Raw genomic sequence first — 18478 nt, 5'->3', positions numbered from 1 at the left:
TTTGTGATCCTTGCATCTTTTGAAATATGTAGAATTATGTAGTAATAGACAATGTGAAGTATGTGTAACATAGGTGTGAAGGCATCGACTCGGTAAATGGCCTCTTATCGTTCGGCCGTCACGATTGGCTATCACAATGAATATCAAAGGTGTTTATATGCGTATATTTTGATAATAGCATTATGATGATGAGCAACTTAAAATGTGTTGTCATATGTTTTTAGTTAGCTTAGGTCAGAATTCATTAATAAAACGGTTAAAGTGAATCAGTCGTTTACGAGCAAACGGTTGCAAAGTGTTTACGGTAATATCGACTGTTTAGATTTCACCTTCTCTTGATGAACACTGGCCTTAACGATTCTGTTTTTGGTTTGTTTATACCTGTCACTTGCACAACAGTTATAATAAGTCTGTTGTCTTCTTGAATTTATCAAAATGGAATAGAATTCTGCTGCGATTACAAGAGTTATTTTTGGTGAATTGAATTCAGATAAATATGACTCTATGATACTTCAAACAAATATGAATAGACTTGTTTGACCACTGTCGGAAACTCGTTATGAATATATCAATATGCCCAAATGATTGCCTTCTGATTCATATCTTAAGTTTTAACAAATAAACTAGGCACATATTATACAGCTGATAATGATTTATTAAATGTTGGCTTGCATTCTTCCACGACTGATAAATAACTCATCATGACAAGTATAACGTGACATATGTTGGAATCATATGGTACAAGTATGTGGGTTGTTTTTTGTCATAAAATAAGTGTATGGTAATTAAAATGTCGTTACGTGCGTACTTACCCAGCTCCGTCAGTCCCATTAGAGTTCTTAACAAGCAGCCGTGCCTGAATGGCTTGGAATCTGTCGACCTCGGCCGCGCTCCAGGAGAACGTCTGGACGTTGCTCAAGAGCGGTCTTAACTTTGCATGGTCGTTGACATGCAAACAGGAGAAAATTGATTTCCTATACAATTCAGTTCTGTCTTGCAGAGTAAATTCTTTGATATTTTCCGTTATACATTCGATTTCCCCTTTACAGTTGATTTCTAATAAGACCCAACCGAGACTATTCGTGTAGTGTTTGAGGGCCTGGAAATAAAAGGAATCAAAGATTAGCACCAGTCTGCCTTGTTAGGTAATGAACATAATTTGTTAATACATTTTTCCATGTAGAGGCTATTATTTCAATTTATCCAGTTATCCAAACAGCCAATACATGATTAACAAAATTAAAACGCAAATTGAGTATGTATTTCAAAACGGAATGCTTGTCCTGAGCGTATAAACAGAAACCAATTGCGTCCCTACAAAGCGATGACGTAACATTTGATGGCGTACCTCGATGAGCGTGGTGAGCTCGGAGTAGTGGTGTCCTTCGCCGAGCGGCTGCGGCTGCGTGGAGCTGACCTCGCCGGCCTGCACGGGCGAGAGGCACTGGGCCGCGCGCAGCGGGCACTCCCCGGGGCACTCGCGCCGCCTCTTCAGAACCTCCTGGATCTGGCGCGTCGCCTCCCGGACGATGCCGTTCTTGTCCGGCTGCTTCACCTCAGCGAGACAGGTTCCCAGAAGCTCCTCAAGCTGGTTTATAGTCTCGTTCTCGAGCTCCCGCCTTTTTTTCTCGTTGTGGCACTTGTTTCTGAAATTTCAAACGACGACTCGTTATTACGGTGTACGCAAAGGGAATTCAATTACAGACAAAAAAGTTGGAGCTATATTTTTAACATGATTGTGTCACGATAATCTGTTGGTAGAACATACAAGGTCGCAGGTGGCTTCGGGAACTTCCGGCCCTATACTAACGCAAATACGTTTTAGGAAACTTTAAATTCAATACGAAAGAGGTTGAAGGTACATTTTTATTTGTTTGCGGAATATAATTTCGACACTGAATAAGGCAAAATTACTGTTAGTAAAAAACATTTTCATTGTAGTTCTGTTGTTTTTTAACAAATATGTATACAATACATGTATATCATACTGTTTTCATATTTACGTATAAGTATTTCAATTTAGTTTAGTTAATGTGGTTAAAATACAATTATTGATACCGTATGTGGGTAATTGAATTAGCTTTCTCTATGCGACAGAATTAGGCGACATGGTTTGAAGGATTAGAGAACTAGTGAAATCATTAGCAGTTAAACATAGTTTTCAGATAATCGTAGAGAAACGCGATACCAAAAACTAGTACCTCAGTTTTTCCATTTGTTTTATTCGTATCAATCAACACTTATCATCAATATTTCTAAAACTATGCTAAGGTGAATAAATTAGATAATATCCGTCTATTTTCGCTAAAATGCAAATAATAATAAAATACTCTAAGTACCTATTTTCTACAAATAAGTGATAAAATATGTATAAAATTCCGTAAGGATTCCTAAGCGCTCTATACGTACATTTGAGATTGTGGCTTATTGTCTGACTTTTTTCTTATCTTCTTAACCGGCGCTGTCACGCTCATCTTGCCTTGCATCCCCCTCCATGTGTCTCCCAGTTGGAGGTCACAGGATTCAATTCTACAGAAGCAGCAAACAAACTATTATTAACCAAATCAAATTCTAGGTTTCAAAGATAAGCTTTTCAAGTCTAATAATTTCATTTAAATAAGATCAAAGTCATGAGATGAATGGATGAGTGACGTATGAGTAATTGAGTAATGGTGAGATTTAGAATAATAAGAAAAAATATATTTTATTGTAAAAATTGTAAGTAAATAAGAATTTCCATGCATAACTAATTTGAAACAAAGCAGTGTCGATGGTGGTTTTTATTTTAAATTTTTCGATGAAAATATTAAATTGTAATTTGTAAAAAGATAAAAATAAACTTATTAATCGTAATAAATCTCAGTTCATTATTCCGGCGATTCCTCAATCAAAATACTTATTCATTATTGTGCAAACGATAATGACTCATGCTTGCGAATAGCCAGTTTGATCTCCTATAGCCTCCGAAGTCCAAGTAGCATTATTAACTTGCGTACTTTATCAAAAGTGTGTACCTACTAACACTATGATAAAGGAATGACTATCAAGGAATACCTACCTAGTTATATTCGCATTGACGCGATTCATACATATCAAATGCCAAGTACAGAGCAAGCTGAGTGAAGCTTAATGCGAAAGAGGGACAGAGATACCAGTCGAACGCCTACCGAGGAGCCCCACTACGCAACCTCACTGCGACGGCCGCGCAACCTTGAAATAATAATGTTCGGAATAACAACAACGCGCCATAAGCGTGACCAGAAATAGTATAATAAATAATTCTCGAAATTTTTTAAACCTCCAGTTCCTAGTGCCTACATCCTGTCTGCATTTGGGATGTTCTTTTGTTCTAATGAACCGCCGATTTCGTTTGCAGACGCAACAAAAACTATATAAAACAAAAATGCCGATAGCCGGAAATGATGTCGACTTTGTTGAACATGTTTTAAATACAAGTATTTTCTGCGAAATTTTGCTTGTGACATAATGTTGATTTTTATTTAGCAGACACTTGTATCCAAATAGGTGAAAGTTGGTAAGTATTGTTCGTAAGCGTTCCGCAGTCGAAGGTTTCGCTTTTTCAAAGGTTACTCAACAGGTAGGCATTCGTCATCCAAGTTTCAACTGCGCGTCATGGAATTCTAATAGGCATGATAACAAGTTTGATTTGGTTAGTATTTTAATTAATAAGTACAAATTACTGTTATGCAAAGCGATCAATGAAGTATGTAATTTAAATTTGCCTAAATCACGAAATAATTACAAAAATTACCCACCTTTTTGTATCAGCTAAACACTAAATACTAGCGGATTTCCCACGTTGAGGATGTTATAATAAGTAGTCAAGTGGATAAGCCACTCAGCAATATTGATAATAGACTAAAAGTATCATTAATTTATTGCCTATCAGATTTCAATAAAGCATAATATTAGAGTTTCTGTAACTGATTTCCTTTGTGGTGCATCCCAACTAATATTATAAATGCGAAAGTAACTCTGTCTGTCTGTCTGTCTGTCTGTCTGTCTGTCTGTCTGTCTGTCTGTCTGTCTGTCTGTCTGTTACGCTTTCCCGCTTAAACCTCGCAACCGATTTTGATGAAATTTGGCATAGAGATAGTTTGAGTCCCGAGAAAGAACATAGGATAGTTTTTATCCCGGTTTTTGAAACAGGGACGCGCGCGATAAAGTTTTTCTGTGACAGACAAAATTCCACGCGGGCGAAGCCGCGGGCGGAAAGCTAGTAGTAAATAATATGGATATTGCATCTGGCTCTACCTGTTTGTTATATTTCACTCCCTTACCTACTTCATTGTAAAACGTAAGTGTGTCTATGAAAATTTGTAACACATAATTATGTGAATTATGATGTCAAAAGATATTTTCCAAGAGAAAAAACTAATATAAATAGTGGTTGATAAATTTATATTTAGAGATGTGTAGACGTAGTCTCTAGCATCAGCAAATCAGGTTTCAAAAATTCTTTCACCAAAAAAATGTAGAGTCAGGTAGACCTGACTCTACATTTTTTTGGTGCTACATTTGTTTGGTCCAAGTTAGAACTTGGATGCTTTGCTTCTTTTTTACATCCTCAGGTATTGCGGCATGCCATACGCCGGATATCTCCAAATTTTTAAGCTAGCTTTTGTATTGATATTATTAGAGGCGTGTAGTTGCATCACTAGATCACGTTCCTTATACCTTTCCAGCAAAATAAGGAAAATGTGGAGTCAGGTCTTACGTACAACACGATTGCTTCTAATTTATAAAAGCTCAGATATAGCGGCTTTACATTCATCTGATATCGAATGAATTTACCTTAAGATTCCATTATTTAATTATGATTTGACTCTGTCTCTATAAATATGAAAATTAAAAATAAATAAAGAATAACGCCTTGCTTTATCTTATGTCACCACGATTAGCAATACATAAATTAGAAATCCATTTGACGCATATTCACATGTATTCATCTCAGGCGCATTATATTCAGTTCGTTTCAGAAAAGTAGTTAGATACTCCAAAACTGAATGACGCTTTTTTTTTCAAATAACCAAACTGGGTAGAAATAACTTCAATGAAGGTATATTGAATGCAAAAAGACAGTATATTAATTAAAAGTAATAAAAATAAAAACGAAAGTTAAACGTGCTATAATCACAAAATTATTTACCACTAACGCCCTAATGAAAATTCGCCTATATGCGAAAAGTTTTATGGTGAAAGTTTCAAGCATGACAATCAGTTGTTAAATATCTCTACAAATAAGGCAAGGACGTTTCCATATGGCTATCTCATTACTTAAAATAAATAGTAACATCGGTTTTTAATGCTCCGTTCGAAATTAGAAAGGTTCTCAGTGGATATTGTAATAAAACAATAGTTTGCAAGTATTCAAGTGTCAGTTTCATAATTCTATATGTATTTTTTTGAATAATAGTTCCATATTTCTGTATCTGATCTGTAATCCCAAGGAGCTGGCATAGTAAATCAAAATGTTTCGACGTTTTTCACCGCAGCATTAAAAATAGTGCATTAAAACGTTAAAAAAATTTATTATCTCTTATATTATATCCTTATCTGAGAAAAAATCGCAGCAGTTATAGAACTGTTAAAAGTATCAATACCATTTTGGATGGTTAATTTTCAGTTTCTTTTTTGTAGAGTCAGCGTTTTCTTTGTGGAGTCCTTGACTATAAAATCCTGTGGGTCTAGACAAAGTGCAAATTATAATCGCAAACCAGTCGAAAAGTGGTCGAAAAGCCCCTTTTTTGTATGGAGTTTTGACGGATTCGATTTTCGATTCGATCAAAAAGTGCGTTTTGTCTAGGGGGGCAGTATCTGTTATCTTGCACCCAACCAAATGGAAAAATAGAGTTGGCCAACCAAATGGAAAAATAGAGTTGGCCAATTAGTGTATCCGAACTGATAATAATCGAAATGGAAACATTCGAATAACTATCCCTTGATTACTACAAATATTAATTGAGACATTCTCAAGTTTTAAAGATGATTGGAAGTAAATTTTCAATACATTGTTGACTAAAATACAAAATATTACTTTGCGACCAATGTCGGTACATAATCTAGATCAATACAAAATATATGCGTTTAATATACAATACTTGATCTTGTTTCACGAACTTTATTTGTGTTATTTTATTGTTTATGAATAATTGTTTCAATAAAAATATATCTTCTGCGTGTTTATTGCCAAAAATGTTTGTTGCGAGCGAGAGTAAACAACCAAAAACGAGCGCAGTCGATCATTCCTCCTACCCTGGGATGAAGCATGGATCGATTAAGCTGCTATTTTTAGCTCAAATACAAAAAACTATTTATGTAGTGAGTACCAACACAATTTCACTTTTGCCACTAATGGCAATAATGTATTGGCTTGACATAATTTATTATGCGTAACGAGAGAACGGATTTTTGGCAATCTCCCTGTCGCGTGTAGTAGTGTCTCTATATTACAAAACGCTGATTGATGATTCATTCTTTAGTATAAGTGTTGGTATTATAAAAAAACAGACATTTAGACTAGACGTCGGAAAAACTAAGTGAATTGTTGTTTTTCATACATGATCGTTTAAATAAACGGTCGAACCTAATAAAATAATGGTACCAAAACTCTTAACTTATTTGTTGTCTCGTTCACATCTTACTTTATGCCTCTACTGGAAGGTAAAATCATGTTAATTGTTTAACTTAGAGAGTTATTAATTTGACTTTTGACATTAATAAAACCACTTGTACAAAAGAATTTGTTTACAAGGTCATAATTCATGACACTTTCAATGAACCCTTGCAGCAGGATAGACTGATGAGGATTCATGTCGGACAATAGCTTTAGTTACACTTTTCAGTAGCCTGTACTCAGTTTTTCCCGGGCATTAGCCAATAGACGTATAAAAGTGTAAAATTTGGTTTTGACTTGACTGAAATTCTTTATTTAAATTGACAGGTCTCTCAAAAACCATTTGTAGAGTGATAAAACTTAGATATTTGTTATGATTTGACCATATTGACCACTTAAACGTATCTGTATAGATTTACAACTCAGGAAGTTGATAATATGCGTGATAACGATATTTAACGTAACAGATAGCTTCGCGAATAAAAAAGATCCAGGGTAGCAAATAAAATATTGGTTCATAATATCATGGCAAAATAATTTTGATACTTTTGTCAATAATAGAGTTAGCAATTCCCGGGGATTATGAACAGTTAAACATGCATGTAAAGTTGTGAAAAAATATTCCGAACACTTCGTTGTGTCGAATGTCGTTGAACTCTTTTACTCGAAAGACTGCAATGAATATTTTTGATAACTTTTGACTTGTGACTTCTTTTGAAACGGGTTTTACTAGGTATTAATAGCAGAACGTCAAAACTCGCATAATCCTCATCTTGCATAATGTAATGTGTGCTCTACAATAGGTACTCATCATGAAAATGCATTAATTTGTTCTGATAAATGTACTACTTATAAATAACTAGCTGTCCCGGCGAACTTTGTTCCGCCTTAATGGCAATAAATAAGCAGACTTTTTTTTTAATTTCGAACGGGATAAAAAGTATCCTATGTCCTTCTCCTGGCTCTAAACTACCTCCATGACAATTTTCAGCTAAATCGGTTCAGCCGTTCTTGAGTTATAAGCGAAGTAACTAACACGACTTTCTTTTATATATATAGAAATTGATACGTTCACGTGCAATACGTGAAAAACTCACGTGTACAACAAAATCAAACGAAAATATGAAGAATATTTTTTTCAGCTCGTTATGTGTTAATTGTCTTGAAGACAATTTACTACTTGGTTGTCATCATATTTTTCGTCTAACTAAATATTACTCGCTAATAGCTATCTAGTAATAAATAGATTATTAAATGTTTACTGGTATGAAATATTTTTATTTTTAAATTATACTCACTGACAAACTTCATACGTACCTACTACTTGCAAGAACAATGAACGTAAAAATTTACATTTTCTCCTGTTTACGTTTTAAGCGACTATCTAACATACAAATTATGACTTTGATGTCAACAGAATGTTTACCTAAATATCATTTGCAAAATTGCAATTTAATAATAAGTCATTATAGTTCTACAAGTGTTACTTGAAATATATTGGTAGGATTAGTATGTTTGTTATAGTCAGTTCTTATCATTGTAATTATAAATTTTATCTACATTGAGTGACCCGCAATCATTCTGGGTCTTAATGTTTCGTGTCATTGGTGGTGTTATGTTCGTGCGGAGGAAAATAAGATTATACTTTGTTATAAGTGTTGCATTAATTTAATTTCGAATAACAAGTGTCAGTGGTAGTCGACTTTTGACTCGATTGGTACCTAGTTTGAATATATTTTTGCCAACGAAACCAATAAATATGATAAATATACTGCTGTATCAGTTGTTGTTGAACTTGTGAATAACCTACCTACCTGTAACCCTACAGCAATAACGCTGAATTCTGCTTAGTTACGAAAACTGATTCATTAATTAAATTTTATTATTCAACTACTCTAAAAATGTTTTTATACTTTATTATTGTGAGTGAAATTATGTGATACCACAAACAAAGAGTGACATTTGCAAAGTGAAAAAAAGAACATCAAATATTTTAATAAGAAGGGGTAAACAGGCTTCTGGGTCAACTGTTGATAAGCAATCACCACCGCCATCTGCGACATCAGACGAGTTTCCGATGTGTTAAAAAACAAAATAGTAAAAAAACATGTTAAAGAAAATAAAAATAAGATAGGGGATTTAAAAAATAATAATGAGTGTGTGTAATAAAAACCGAAATCCAATAACGAGTCCGTTATAAATCTTTTCGTTGCATAATATTTTACAAGAATTAACTCTGACTATGACCATTACTCGCCGCAATAAGGAGTGTATCAGTAAACATTAAAATTTATTACGTATTTGGCATACTTCATAACAAGCGTAACATCAAAAATCTGGCAATCATCTTAATATTTTCATCACGGTGTGGAATTGTTAATGCTCTGTGTGAGGCGAGAGTCGACATTAAACGCGTCATAATTACCTTGAAAAGGCGTGAACACCAATATCGACATCAAAGAAGATGTCTACAAATTCGTCTACTTCGGAATCTGGAGTGAGCGACGGAGGCAACGTGTCGGTCGGAGTGGCGGCCCCGTCGACGGAGTGACCTCCACAGTTGAGGATCACCGGTTCCGGCTGTACCATGGGCAGCATGACTACAGCACATTCCAGGGTTGCTCACCGCCACTATTTTTGAGACCAAAGTCTCCCTTATTCAAATCCGAATCACACTGGTTGTATTCCCAACAAAACACACACTGCATTGCGCCACACTCACCGCGACGCTATTTTTTACTGTACAGGTTTCTGGATTCAACACAAAGACCAAGAGATATAAAACGTTCCGAATAACTTATTGCAAATCTTATTACGTCTCATGAAGGTGATGTCTGCCGACAAAAACATGCGTTAACTTTATTACGTAGCGATCGTGCAATTTCCTATCGATATCCGTGCGAAACGTTCGCTGCAAAACGACGATGAAAGTCAACTGAAAGACGAGACGTACATATACATACGTCCTTTTCGTTCACTGCTACACAAATTTTATCAACACAGCGGCGCGGCGCGAGTCGCGAGTCGCGACACAACGCAGATCGTCCGCGGACTCGGCGGCGACGGCGGCGACACCGGGGGCTGTGGGCGAGCAGCCGGACTGAGCGCTCGATATCGCCGCCCCGGTCACACCTACACTCTCCTCCTATGCCGAGCTCTCCGATCTCGCTCGCCGCAGCGACACTCGTAGAAAACATAGTCGAATAAAGCCGACCACTGACGAATTGATACGAGCTATAAACACCGATACACAAAATTTGTTTGCTATTTCATTATCCATCTATTCGTTGCGAAACAAGAGCGAAATGTAGTAAACAATCACGGATCAATGGGATTTAATTTCAATCAGAGTCTATTGTTGATGTTGTATTATTGATTACCAGAATAATACCGAATTATGTAATTGCGAACACTTACACAAAAGACTCTACATGGCGATTATTAATTTTCTACAAAAACAAAGAATACATTCAGCTACTATTTTATTTAATAAGCGTTTTTACAGTCAATAATCCATTGAATTTCACAGGGATATGATATTACTAAATGTTTTTTTATTATTAATTTTGAAGGTAGGATTATGGAAATTAACACAAAATATTGGATAATTATATTTTTTGACACATTATTCCATTATGGTTGTTAAAAGACGTTCTTTTCCCAGGATTAATAAGACTTCTCAAAATGTTAATAATTGCCATGTTGGTAGAGCAACCAAAAGGTAGAGTCATTGAAAAACTGCCATCGTTATTTCAGTAGATACTGTATTTTCAATGATCGTACATGATGATCAGTCGTGAACTTTATCGCATATTTCCGTTACACAAGTATGGCATTCTCTAACAGAACATACATCGTGCGACAGGGACGGCGGAACAGCGAGCTGCATGACGTAGCTGCCCATACCTACATGAAAGTGAAATGGAACAGTATTCGTGTCAAGTGCACAATTTAAATAACGAGGTCATACATTGCATAATACCATATCACGATAAATAGATAGATAAATTAAACGCTACAAATAGAAATAACAATAAAGCAAAATAAATTGGTTAATTTTACAATTTACAATTCCGCAGCTAAGGTAATGATTACAAGAACAAAAAAAAATATACAAGAATATGAAATAAACTCTACATCGGCCAATAACGCTAGCATAATGGCTAAATTAATTAGGATACACGCACTCAAATGTGTTACGAAACAAAACCGAATTAATATGCATACTGACATATAAGTTAGAAAAATAAAATGATTAACTCTGTTATAAAAAGTAAAAACTGTAAGGGAGCTGTAGAGGAAGAGCTCGGCGCGTGCAGATATCGGTGCAGGCGGCCCCGCGGATCTATGTCAGTGGGTCACGGCAATGACGTGGCACATGGCCGCGGCGAGTCGCGCCGCGCACTTCATTCTAATTCCGCTTCACCGGTGTGTCTTCATTTACTAACTATTTATCTGAGCCCTAACGTGTTAACCGCCCTGACCATTCACATTCACATCTAGCGCGTACAAAAAACTATCTGTCCAGTTTAACTTTATCGAAGAGGCCCGCTCCTACCTCGCTTATCGTTGACATTGACCGACTGAAATTATTCACGTGAGAATGAGCAATACGAGCGCAGTTTCAATTCCACGAGACGATTAATTCAAAATTAAGGAATGTCACGCTTGTATTTTCCTTACTAAGAACGATGATGAATGTATTGATGATATAATATAACAGCAAGAGCGACCAATATTGGGAAACCATAAAATAATAGCGTCACAGTAATGTAAAAACGTAAGGGACACACATTTTCCTGCAAATAAACGCATGTCAGCTGCTGGTAAACTCTTATTGAAATGACAACACTATGGTTCTAAAATGAGAGAGAGATTATGCATATCAAGCGAATCACGAGCAGTCATTAACACACCATAGAGATGGTACAATGAGATAAAATAAGTTTAACAAAAAAAATCCATAAAATGAATGGACTATGTTCATTTGTTGATTGACCATCTGCATCCTAAAATGTATAAAAGAACGTAGGTAATGCACGTGCATGACGACGATGCAGTTTCAGGCCAAGGAACTACTGGTGAATTATTGCACGTTACTTTAGTTTCGAAACAACAGAGGAACATATTGTTTTGTGCAAATTTTAGATATTCAGGCACTAACATTTTAAGTAATACTGTTAAATTCGAATTTATAATACTTACTAAACGCGCCCCGCGAATTTGTTTGCATCAAAGCCAATGTTAATTTTATGAAAATCAATTTTTGCGTTAAATATACCACCATTAAGGATCCATTTTATGACTACAAAGAAAAAGATGTCAACATCTTGACTTCTCACTAGAAAGAAAATAAATTAAAAGAGCTAAGACTGGGAGAGGCAGATACGCACATATTTTTTTTTTTTCAAAAAATAAGAATTCATAGGGTAAGTCGAATCGAATATTCAGATACCAATTCGATTTTATCTACGTATGTTTCAAATTTGTTCACAATCTTAATCGCCAAGCTAAATAACTTATTAAAGTTGGTCGAGCCTGTCTCTACCTTTGTTCGCGGTTTGTAACGTATGTTTTACTTTTCAAATTCAATGCCAATCAATTTTATAATATTTTATTTGGCTCTAGCTTCACCCGTCTGCACCACGTAATCAAAACTTACAAGCTTAATTTGACTCACTTCCCAGAATTAGATTGAGTTGATATTTTGCATGCTTATGCATGTTCGATGACAATGCAATATCAAGGTGGTATAATACAGTGAAGGCGGAAGGTGGTTATCTTAATAAAACTTGTTGTAAAAAACCTTTTTAAACTTTCACTGATCACGTGAATCGTATTGCGAAATTCGTATATTTATTGAGCCGCCAACAGGTATTTGTATCTGCACGAGCAAGCTAATGGTTCGTTTTCCCTCTACGAATGCGATAAAGCCATTCACACGAATTTGAAAATCTGAACGTAGAAGTTCGTATTCATCATAAGTTAATGCGTAAGCTAATGAAATTCCAAAATTGACTTGGTGACATTATAAGCCGCCATAATATGCGTCACACTGAAATAATATTAATATGCATACGCAACGACTCCGACCGAAGGCAGTAATATCACTTTAAAAAAAAACTAACTAGAGTCGAATGGCGCCCAACTTGGTGCCAACATCTTTTTATTGATTATTTAATTTTAGATTCAAATTTAAGTTTAATTACTTGTTTGTAAATAATTACATAGTGCCATAAACTATTTTTCTTTGTATAATGAACAGATATTTCCATAGATGAAAACAGAAAACTAAAGAAGACAGAAATTAAAATAAGGGTGAAATTTAAAGCCCAACCAAGATTCCCCAGATTAGTCATATACGAATAAACTGGTGGAAAGAAAAAAATAATCGTCAGTTTGTTTAAAAAAAAAATTAAGAAATTTACCTATCACATCATCAAATGTGTTTTAATGAAGAAGTTTCGTGATGTTGAAAACATTAGATTTCACTGAATGGGATTAAAATATAGACCAAAAATAAAAAGCCGGTGAAGTTATTGTTGAAATCTATCAAGAAATGGCTGAGAAATTAATTATTTAAATTACCTCCATATTTTCGCGTGGAACTTAAACATAGGCGGTGCCGTGACGTCAGGCCACCTGTGGGTCTCGTCAAAAAGCACTTTAAAATCGCAAACCCATCGCAAACCAGTCGCAAACAAATAAACAAATCGCAAAAGAGGTCGATAACAAAAAAGGCTTAGCCAAACGGCAAAAAATCGAATCGCAAAGCCCTACCTATCGATAATCGAAAGACTGGATTGAAATTTCCCATACAAAGGCTTAGCCAACATGCATTTAAGACTCAATCAAAATCGAATCGAATCGCAACACCCGCCATTTTCATTGCGATTACTTAAACCCCGTGGGTCTAGTCAAAATGCCATTGCTAACCAATAGGAAGCTTTCGATAATGACAGTCGCCGTGTCACCAGTAATTCGATTCGATCGTAAAATGGCAGCCAAAATGCACATTGAACCACCATCGACGCGGCGATACAAAAGTTCATTCAAAATCTAATAAAAGTTAAAACATGTCTATAGACTTTGCGATTGTTTTTACTTTTTTTAGATTTTTTTTAAATTAGTTTCTTCCTTCTCTCTGTTTACGTCTATGCTTCACTGTCAAACTAGCTGTCAAAACGACATCGCGAAACGGATTTGTCAAAACAGCCTTAGGGTGGGTTGCACCATCTTAGATTAACTTTGACAAACGTCTAAAATCTGTCAAACTCCATACAAAAAACACTGGTTATCGTCATAGTTACGGTCAAAGTTAGGTGGTGCAATTCACCCTATTGGTTTTCGATCAAATCGAAGCTTATCACCGGGGTTTTGGTAATCGCAATGAAAATGGCAAGTGTTTCGATCCGATTCGATTTTGATTGAGTCTTAAATGCATGTTGGCTAAGCCTTTGTATGGGAAATGTCAATCCAGTCTTTCGATTATCGATAGGTAGGGCTTTGCGATTCGATTTTTTGCCATTTGGCTAAGCCTTTTTTGTTATCGACCACTTTTGCGATTTGTTTATTTGTTTGCGACTGGTTTGCGATTTTAAAGTGCGTTTTGACTAGACCCACCGGTGATAAGCTTCGATTATATCGAAAACCAATAGGGTGAGTTGCACCACCTAACTTTGAACGTAACTATGACGTTAACCGGTGTTTTTTGTATGGAGTTTGACAGATTTTAGACGTTTGTCAAAGTTAAACTAAGATGGTGCAACCCACCCTAAGGCTGTTTTGACAAATCCGTATCGCGATGTCGTTTTGACAGCTAGTTTGACAACGAAGCATAGACGTAAACAGAGAGCAGAAAGAAGGAAGAAACTAATTTAAAAAAAAAGCTAAAAATAAGTAAAAACAATCGCAAAGTCATAAACTTTTTTTAACTTTTATTCGATTTTGAATGAACTTTTATATCGCCGCGTCATTGGTGGTTCAATGTGCATTTTGGCTGCCATTTTCCGATCGAATCGAATTACTGGTGACGCGGCGACTGACATTAGTGAAAACTTCCTATTGGTTTGCGATGGCATTTTGACTAGACCCACAGGGGTGATTTACTGTTTGTACCTTACTCCGAATGACTGTCGTGTCTACACTGATCAAAATGGCGCGAATATTTGCTATGCGCAAATTTGGGGCCCTGTAACTTTTGTATTTGTAGATATATTTTCATGATTCTTTCACAATTAATATTAGTTTAACGTATAATTTCAAGATTTATTAAACGAAAAAAATTGGAAACTTGTCCATTATAATTTTAACTATTGTAAAATATTCAATAGCGCTGAAATTTCAAATCTCTTATCAACTTTTGTCAGTATTCTTTAAATGACATTGCGCAGATTACCTGGCGACTTAAGACATTTTTATATACTTGTTGTTCAAGTTGCGATATAATGGTCTCTTCTGTGTGTGTCATAAATATTGTGCAACAAACACGTCATTATAAAAATCAGATATATTATACACTAGCTTTCCGCCCGCGGCTTCGCCCGCGTGGAATTTTGTCTGTCACAGAAAAACTTTATCGCGCGCGTCCCTGTTTTAAAAACCGGGATAAAAACTATCCTATGTTCTTTCCAGGGACTCAAACTATCTCTATGCCAAATTTCATCAAAATCGGTTGCGAGGTTTAAGCGGGAAAGCGTAACAGACAGACAGACAGACAGACAGACAGACAGACAGACAGAGTTACTTTCGCATTTATAATATTAGTTGGGATTAAAAGTTGAGAGATTGCATTAATCGACTAACATAATAAACAAGGATGTCTTAAAATTAGATATAGAATCCGGCAGTGTTCTAGCAAAACCCGGAATAAGTTAAGAGCGTTTACGTCTAGCGTGGCATGTCAAGTTTAGGTAATTTCGATGCTATTTTTATTCACACTAAAATAAATTGTGATTGTGTGCGTGTTCTCACGCTCTATAGTCAAACCAAAATACTTTGATCCACCATCGTAAAAGTGTGCCAGGCTGTCAAGTGACAGCCCAAAGAAACTATAAAATCTTCAAATCTTCCAACACCGACTCTATAATTATAAATAATGGTATACATTAGTCCTAATCAATAATAAATTCTTTATCAAATAGTAAATTATCAAAGGTTTTTTACTATTTTGAGAACATTTTATACAGCCTATGTTCAGCAGAAAAAAAATGAATTTTAATGGTGAGAGATTTTTTCAAATCGGTTCTATTCAAATCAAACTTTTCCTGTTTACTATTCTTTTTTTATCCGGAAAATGCATAATATTTCATACCCACCAGCTGCGGGGGCAGCTAGTGGGTTATGTGGGGTTCTTCCTACCAGAAGGTGGGTAGCCCCTACACCCACTAAAAACCTGACTGTTTCTGACATGATCCATATGAGTGATATGAGGGAACGCGGGACATCGCCATTGGCTGTTGCCTGTAGCATTCGTCCTTAGCCGCCACCAGACACCTCCATGTCTAGCGACCGAGGCCTGTTAGGAAGGGACAGTTGGAGACCATAAGCTGTCCTCTTGCGCCCAGGGTGTCGGCGGCGGATAACCGGAGTGTCGGCTGAGGCCTCTCGCTCCCCCTTTCCACTGCTTCTTTCTGTGAAAGTGTTCTTTCAGCACGTTACGAACATTTCTGAGCTCTTACTGGACGTCGATTCCAGTCAAATGACGATTTCATAGAGAGGTTGACATGAAAAAACGGTCTTCCCTCTGCAATGTGCGCCGGCGCTGTTCAGAACTTAGTCTCGGGATAAAGCCACTAGTCTCCCGAAAGCGTCTTGAAACTTTCGAAACCCAGGACTGGCTTATGTGGCGCTGACGTGCGACAGCCCGCTGGCTGAGCCTTTCTTGCAATAGTGCAACGATTTGTGCTGCTTCTGAAGGTGTAGAATACCAGGTAAAGTGTCAAAAGAAGCGAAGATGTGTATGAATCAACGTGTGAAAGCAAAAATCTAAAAACGCGTGCTATTATAGGGGGTAAATAGGCCGCAACTCGCGACGTATCAAACAGTTCATACATGTCTTTTTCGTTACTTCTTCACATCAGCCGGGATATCTTTTTAAATACTGGTGTGATTTAAATGAATTGGGTATCAATTTAAAGATAAAAGTTAAATCATTAAAATGGTGCCACTTTTTTTGTTACTAACAAATTCGTTAATATACAAGTTCGCGTGGAAACAATTCATGTAAGTGATTCCATAGTTTTGCTCGCGAGTGTAGTAGTTTTCAAATACTCATAGAAAAAAAATTACAATGAATTATTTTAAATTTCAAAGTAAATATTTTAGATAAGATATTCTTCTATTGTATTAAGCTATTTTTGTGTTGAATAAAGGAAGAATAATGGTGAAAAAATCACTTTGATTTTTGGGTATTTCACGTTTTTTTAATTTGTGATTTCTTATTGTAAAATGCTTAAATCTAAAAATTTTCTCAGATAACTATTTGCCCAAGGATCTACATATGCNTAGGATATAAATGTTTGTTAAATCGTTTTCACAGTATTTTTATAAAAATTTCAGCTTGTAAACTGACGCTAAAGTGGAAATTTACAAAACCTGGGTGGACTTATCTTGATATAATTCTTGAATACTAAACTAATCGCAATATTTTCTCAATTAACTATTTAGACGACGAAATTGCCTAACTATTTATGCCTATAATATATTTGTAGTATTACTGGTTAATGATTGTAACGAGTTGAAAAAGTACTGTTTTTGCGCCAAACGGCGTAAACGCTCTTAAAGGCCTAAGAGCCCTAGAAGGAACAACTAGATATATGGGAAATAGGCAAGGGAGAAGAAAAGCACTAACGTGATAAATCCAAATTAACTAACGTGATTAATATCTGAATCGGTAACTTGTAGAAAGAACATTCCGTTTGTTCAAGATATTGGAGAGTCAAATCATTACGTCTTAAAGTTCTTAACTTCTTAAGAGCGTTGTCACATTTTTCATGCAGAAATCGAGAATTTGGCAGATTTCGAAATGATTTTAGTCATATAATTTATTGTTATAGCTTCTTTTGACTTATATCATCGTAATTATCATACGTTTTTACGGAATGTCTATTGACAAAATCTCGTTCAAATTGGATTTTTGCCTACGANTAGTTTTTATGATGCGGGATGGAAAAATTAAAATGTATTCTGATTTTGTGACGTTTCCGCACATAAATATGGATAGGTTAAATAAATATAATGAAATGTATGAAAACGAGCGTGCCATTTTTTAAACGTTATCTATAATATCTGTGTCCATCAAAGAGCTCGTAACTAAACATCGTAAGCGCCATCCAAATTATTATACAGGGTGTTTGGCGCATCGTGTGCCAAAATGATTTGGCGGATAGAATGGGCCATTTCCTATATTTTCAGCCCCCATAACACGTTCCATGTCAGGCGGCTACTTTTATATTAAGTTTTTTAGTAATTTCACCAAAATACCCAAATCGTATCATTTAATTTCGATTTTAAAAAAAACTACTAAGCGTAGCCTCAAAGTAAATATTTTTTTTGACGTGCATTGATATAGGGTTGCATCGAATCTAAATNCAGATACAAATATTTGCTTGTGTTGATCGCTTCAACTCTCACTCACTCGAGCGCAACCGTTCGATCACCGTCCGTCCTCTAATGGTCTATTGTGGTGATCTCACTCTAAGAACAAGCATTTAGAAGTTTAGGCTGAGTACTCTATTTGCCTCTGGAACTCAGTCATGCAGCAAAAGAGACTAAATGACCAGATCATGACGATGATGATGAATATGTAATGCACAGATTACTCTTAAAAAAAGTTATGCC

General features: G+C 35.8%; 1 protein-coding gene across 7 annotated transcripts in view; it reads right to left on the bottom strand.

Moving 5' to 3' along the window:
• The window catches only part of tai (basic helix-loop-helix family member taiman), a 31621-nt gene extending 21908 nt beyond the window's left edge, over window positions 1-9713 (bottom strand). For 5 of the 7 annotated variants that reach the window (XM_028303481.1, XM_028303479.1, XM_028303476.1 and 2 more), the window contains exons 1-4: window positions 9063-9235; window positions 2410-2529; window positions 1349-1646; window positions 813-1099 (exon numbers count right to left, since the gene is read on the bottom strand). In XM_028303481.1, coding sequence (XP_028159282.1) covers window positions 813-1099; window positions 1349-1646; window positions 2410-2529; window positions 9063-9235 — 878 coding nt within the window. Of the gene's footprint in view, window positions 1-812; window positions 1100-1348; window positions 1647-2409; window positions 2530-9062 lie in introns of all 7 variants that reach the window. The other 2 variants (XM_028303475.1, XM_028303480.1) reach the window with 2 other exon arrangements.
• Window positions 9714-18478: the final 8765 nt, after the last annotated feature.

Source organism: Ostrinia furnacalis, unplaced genomic scaffold (genome assembly GCF_004193835.3).
Source record: "Ostrinia furnacalis isolate ACB-3 unplaced genomic scaffold, ASM419383v2 OfSCF1242, whole genome shotgun sequence".
In the NCBI taxonomy this organism is placed as follows: Eukaryota; Metazoa; Arthropoda; class Insecta; order Lepidoptera; family Crambidae; genus Ostrinia; species Ostrinia furnacalis.
Note: the sequence above shows the minus strand (reverse complement) of the source record. Positions and strands in the feature narration are given on the sequence as shown.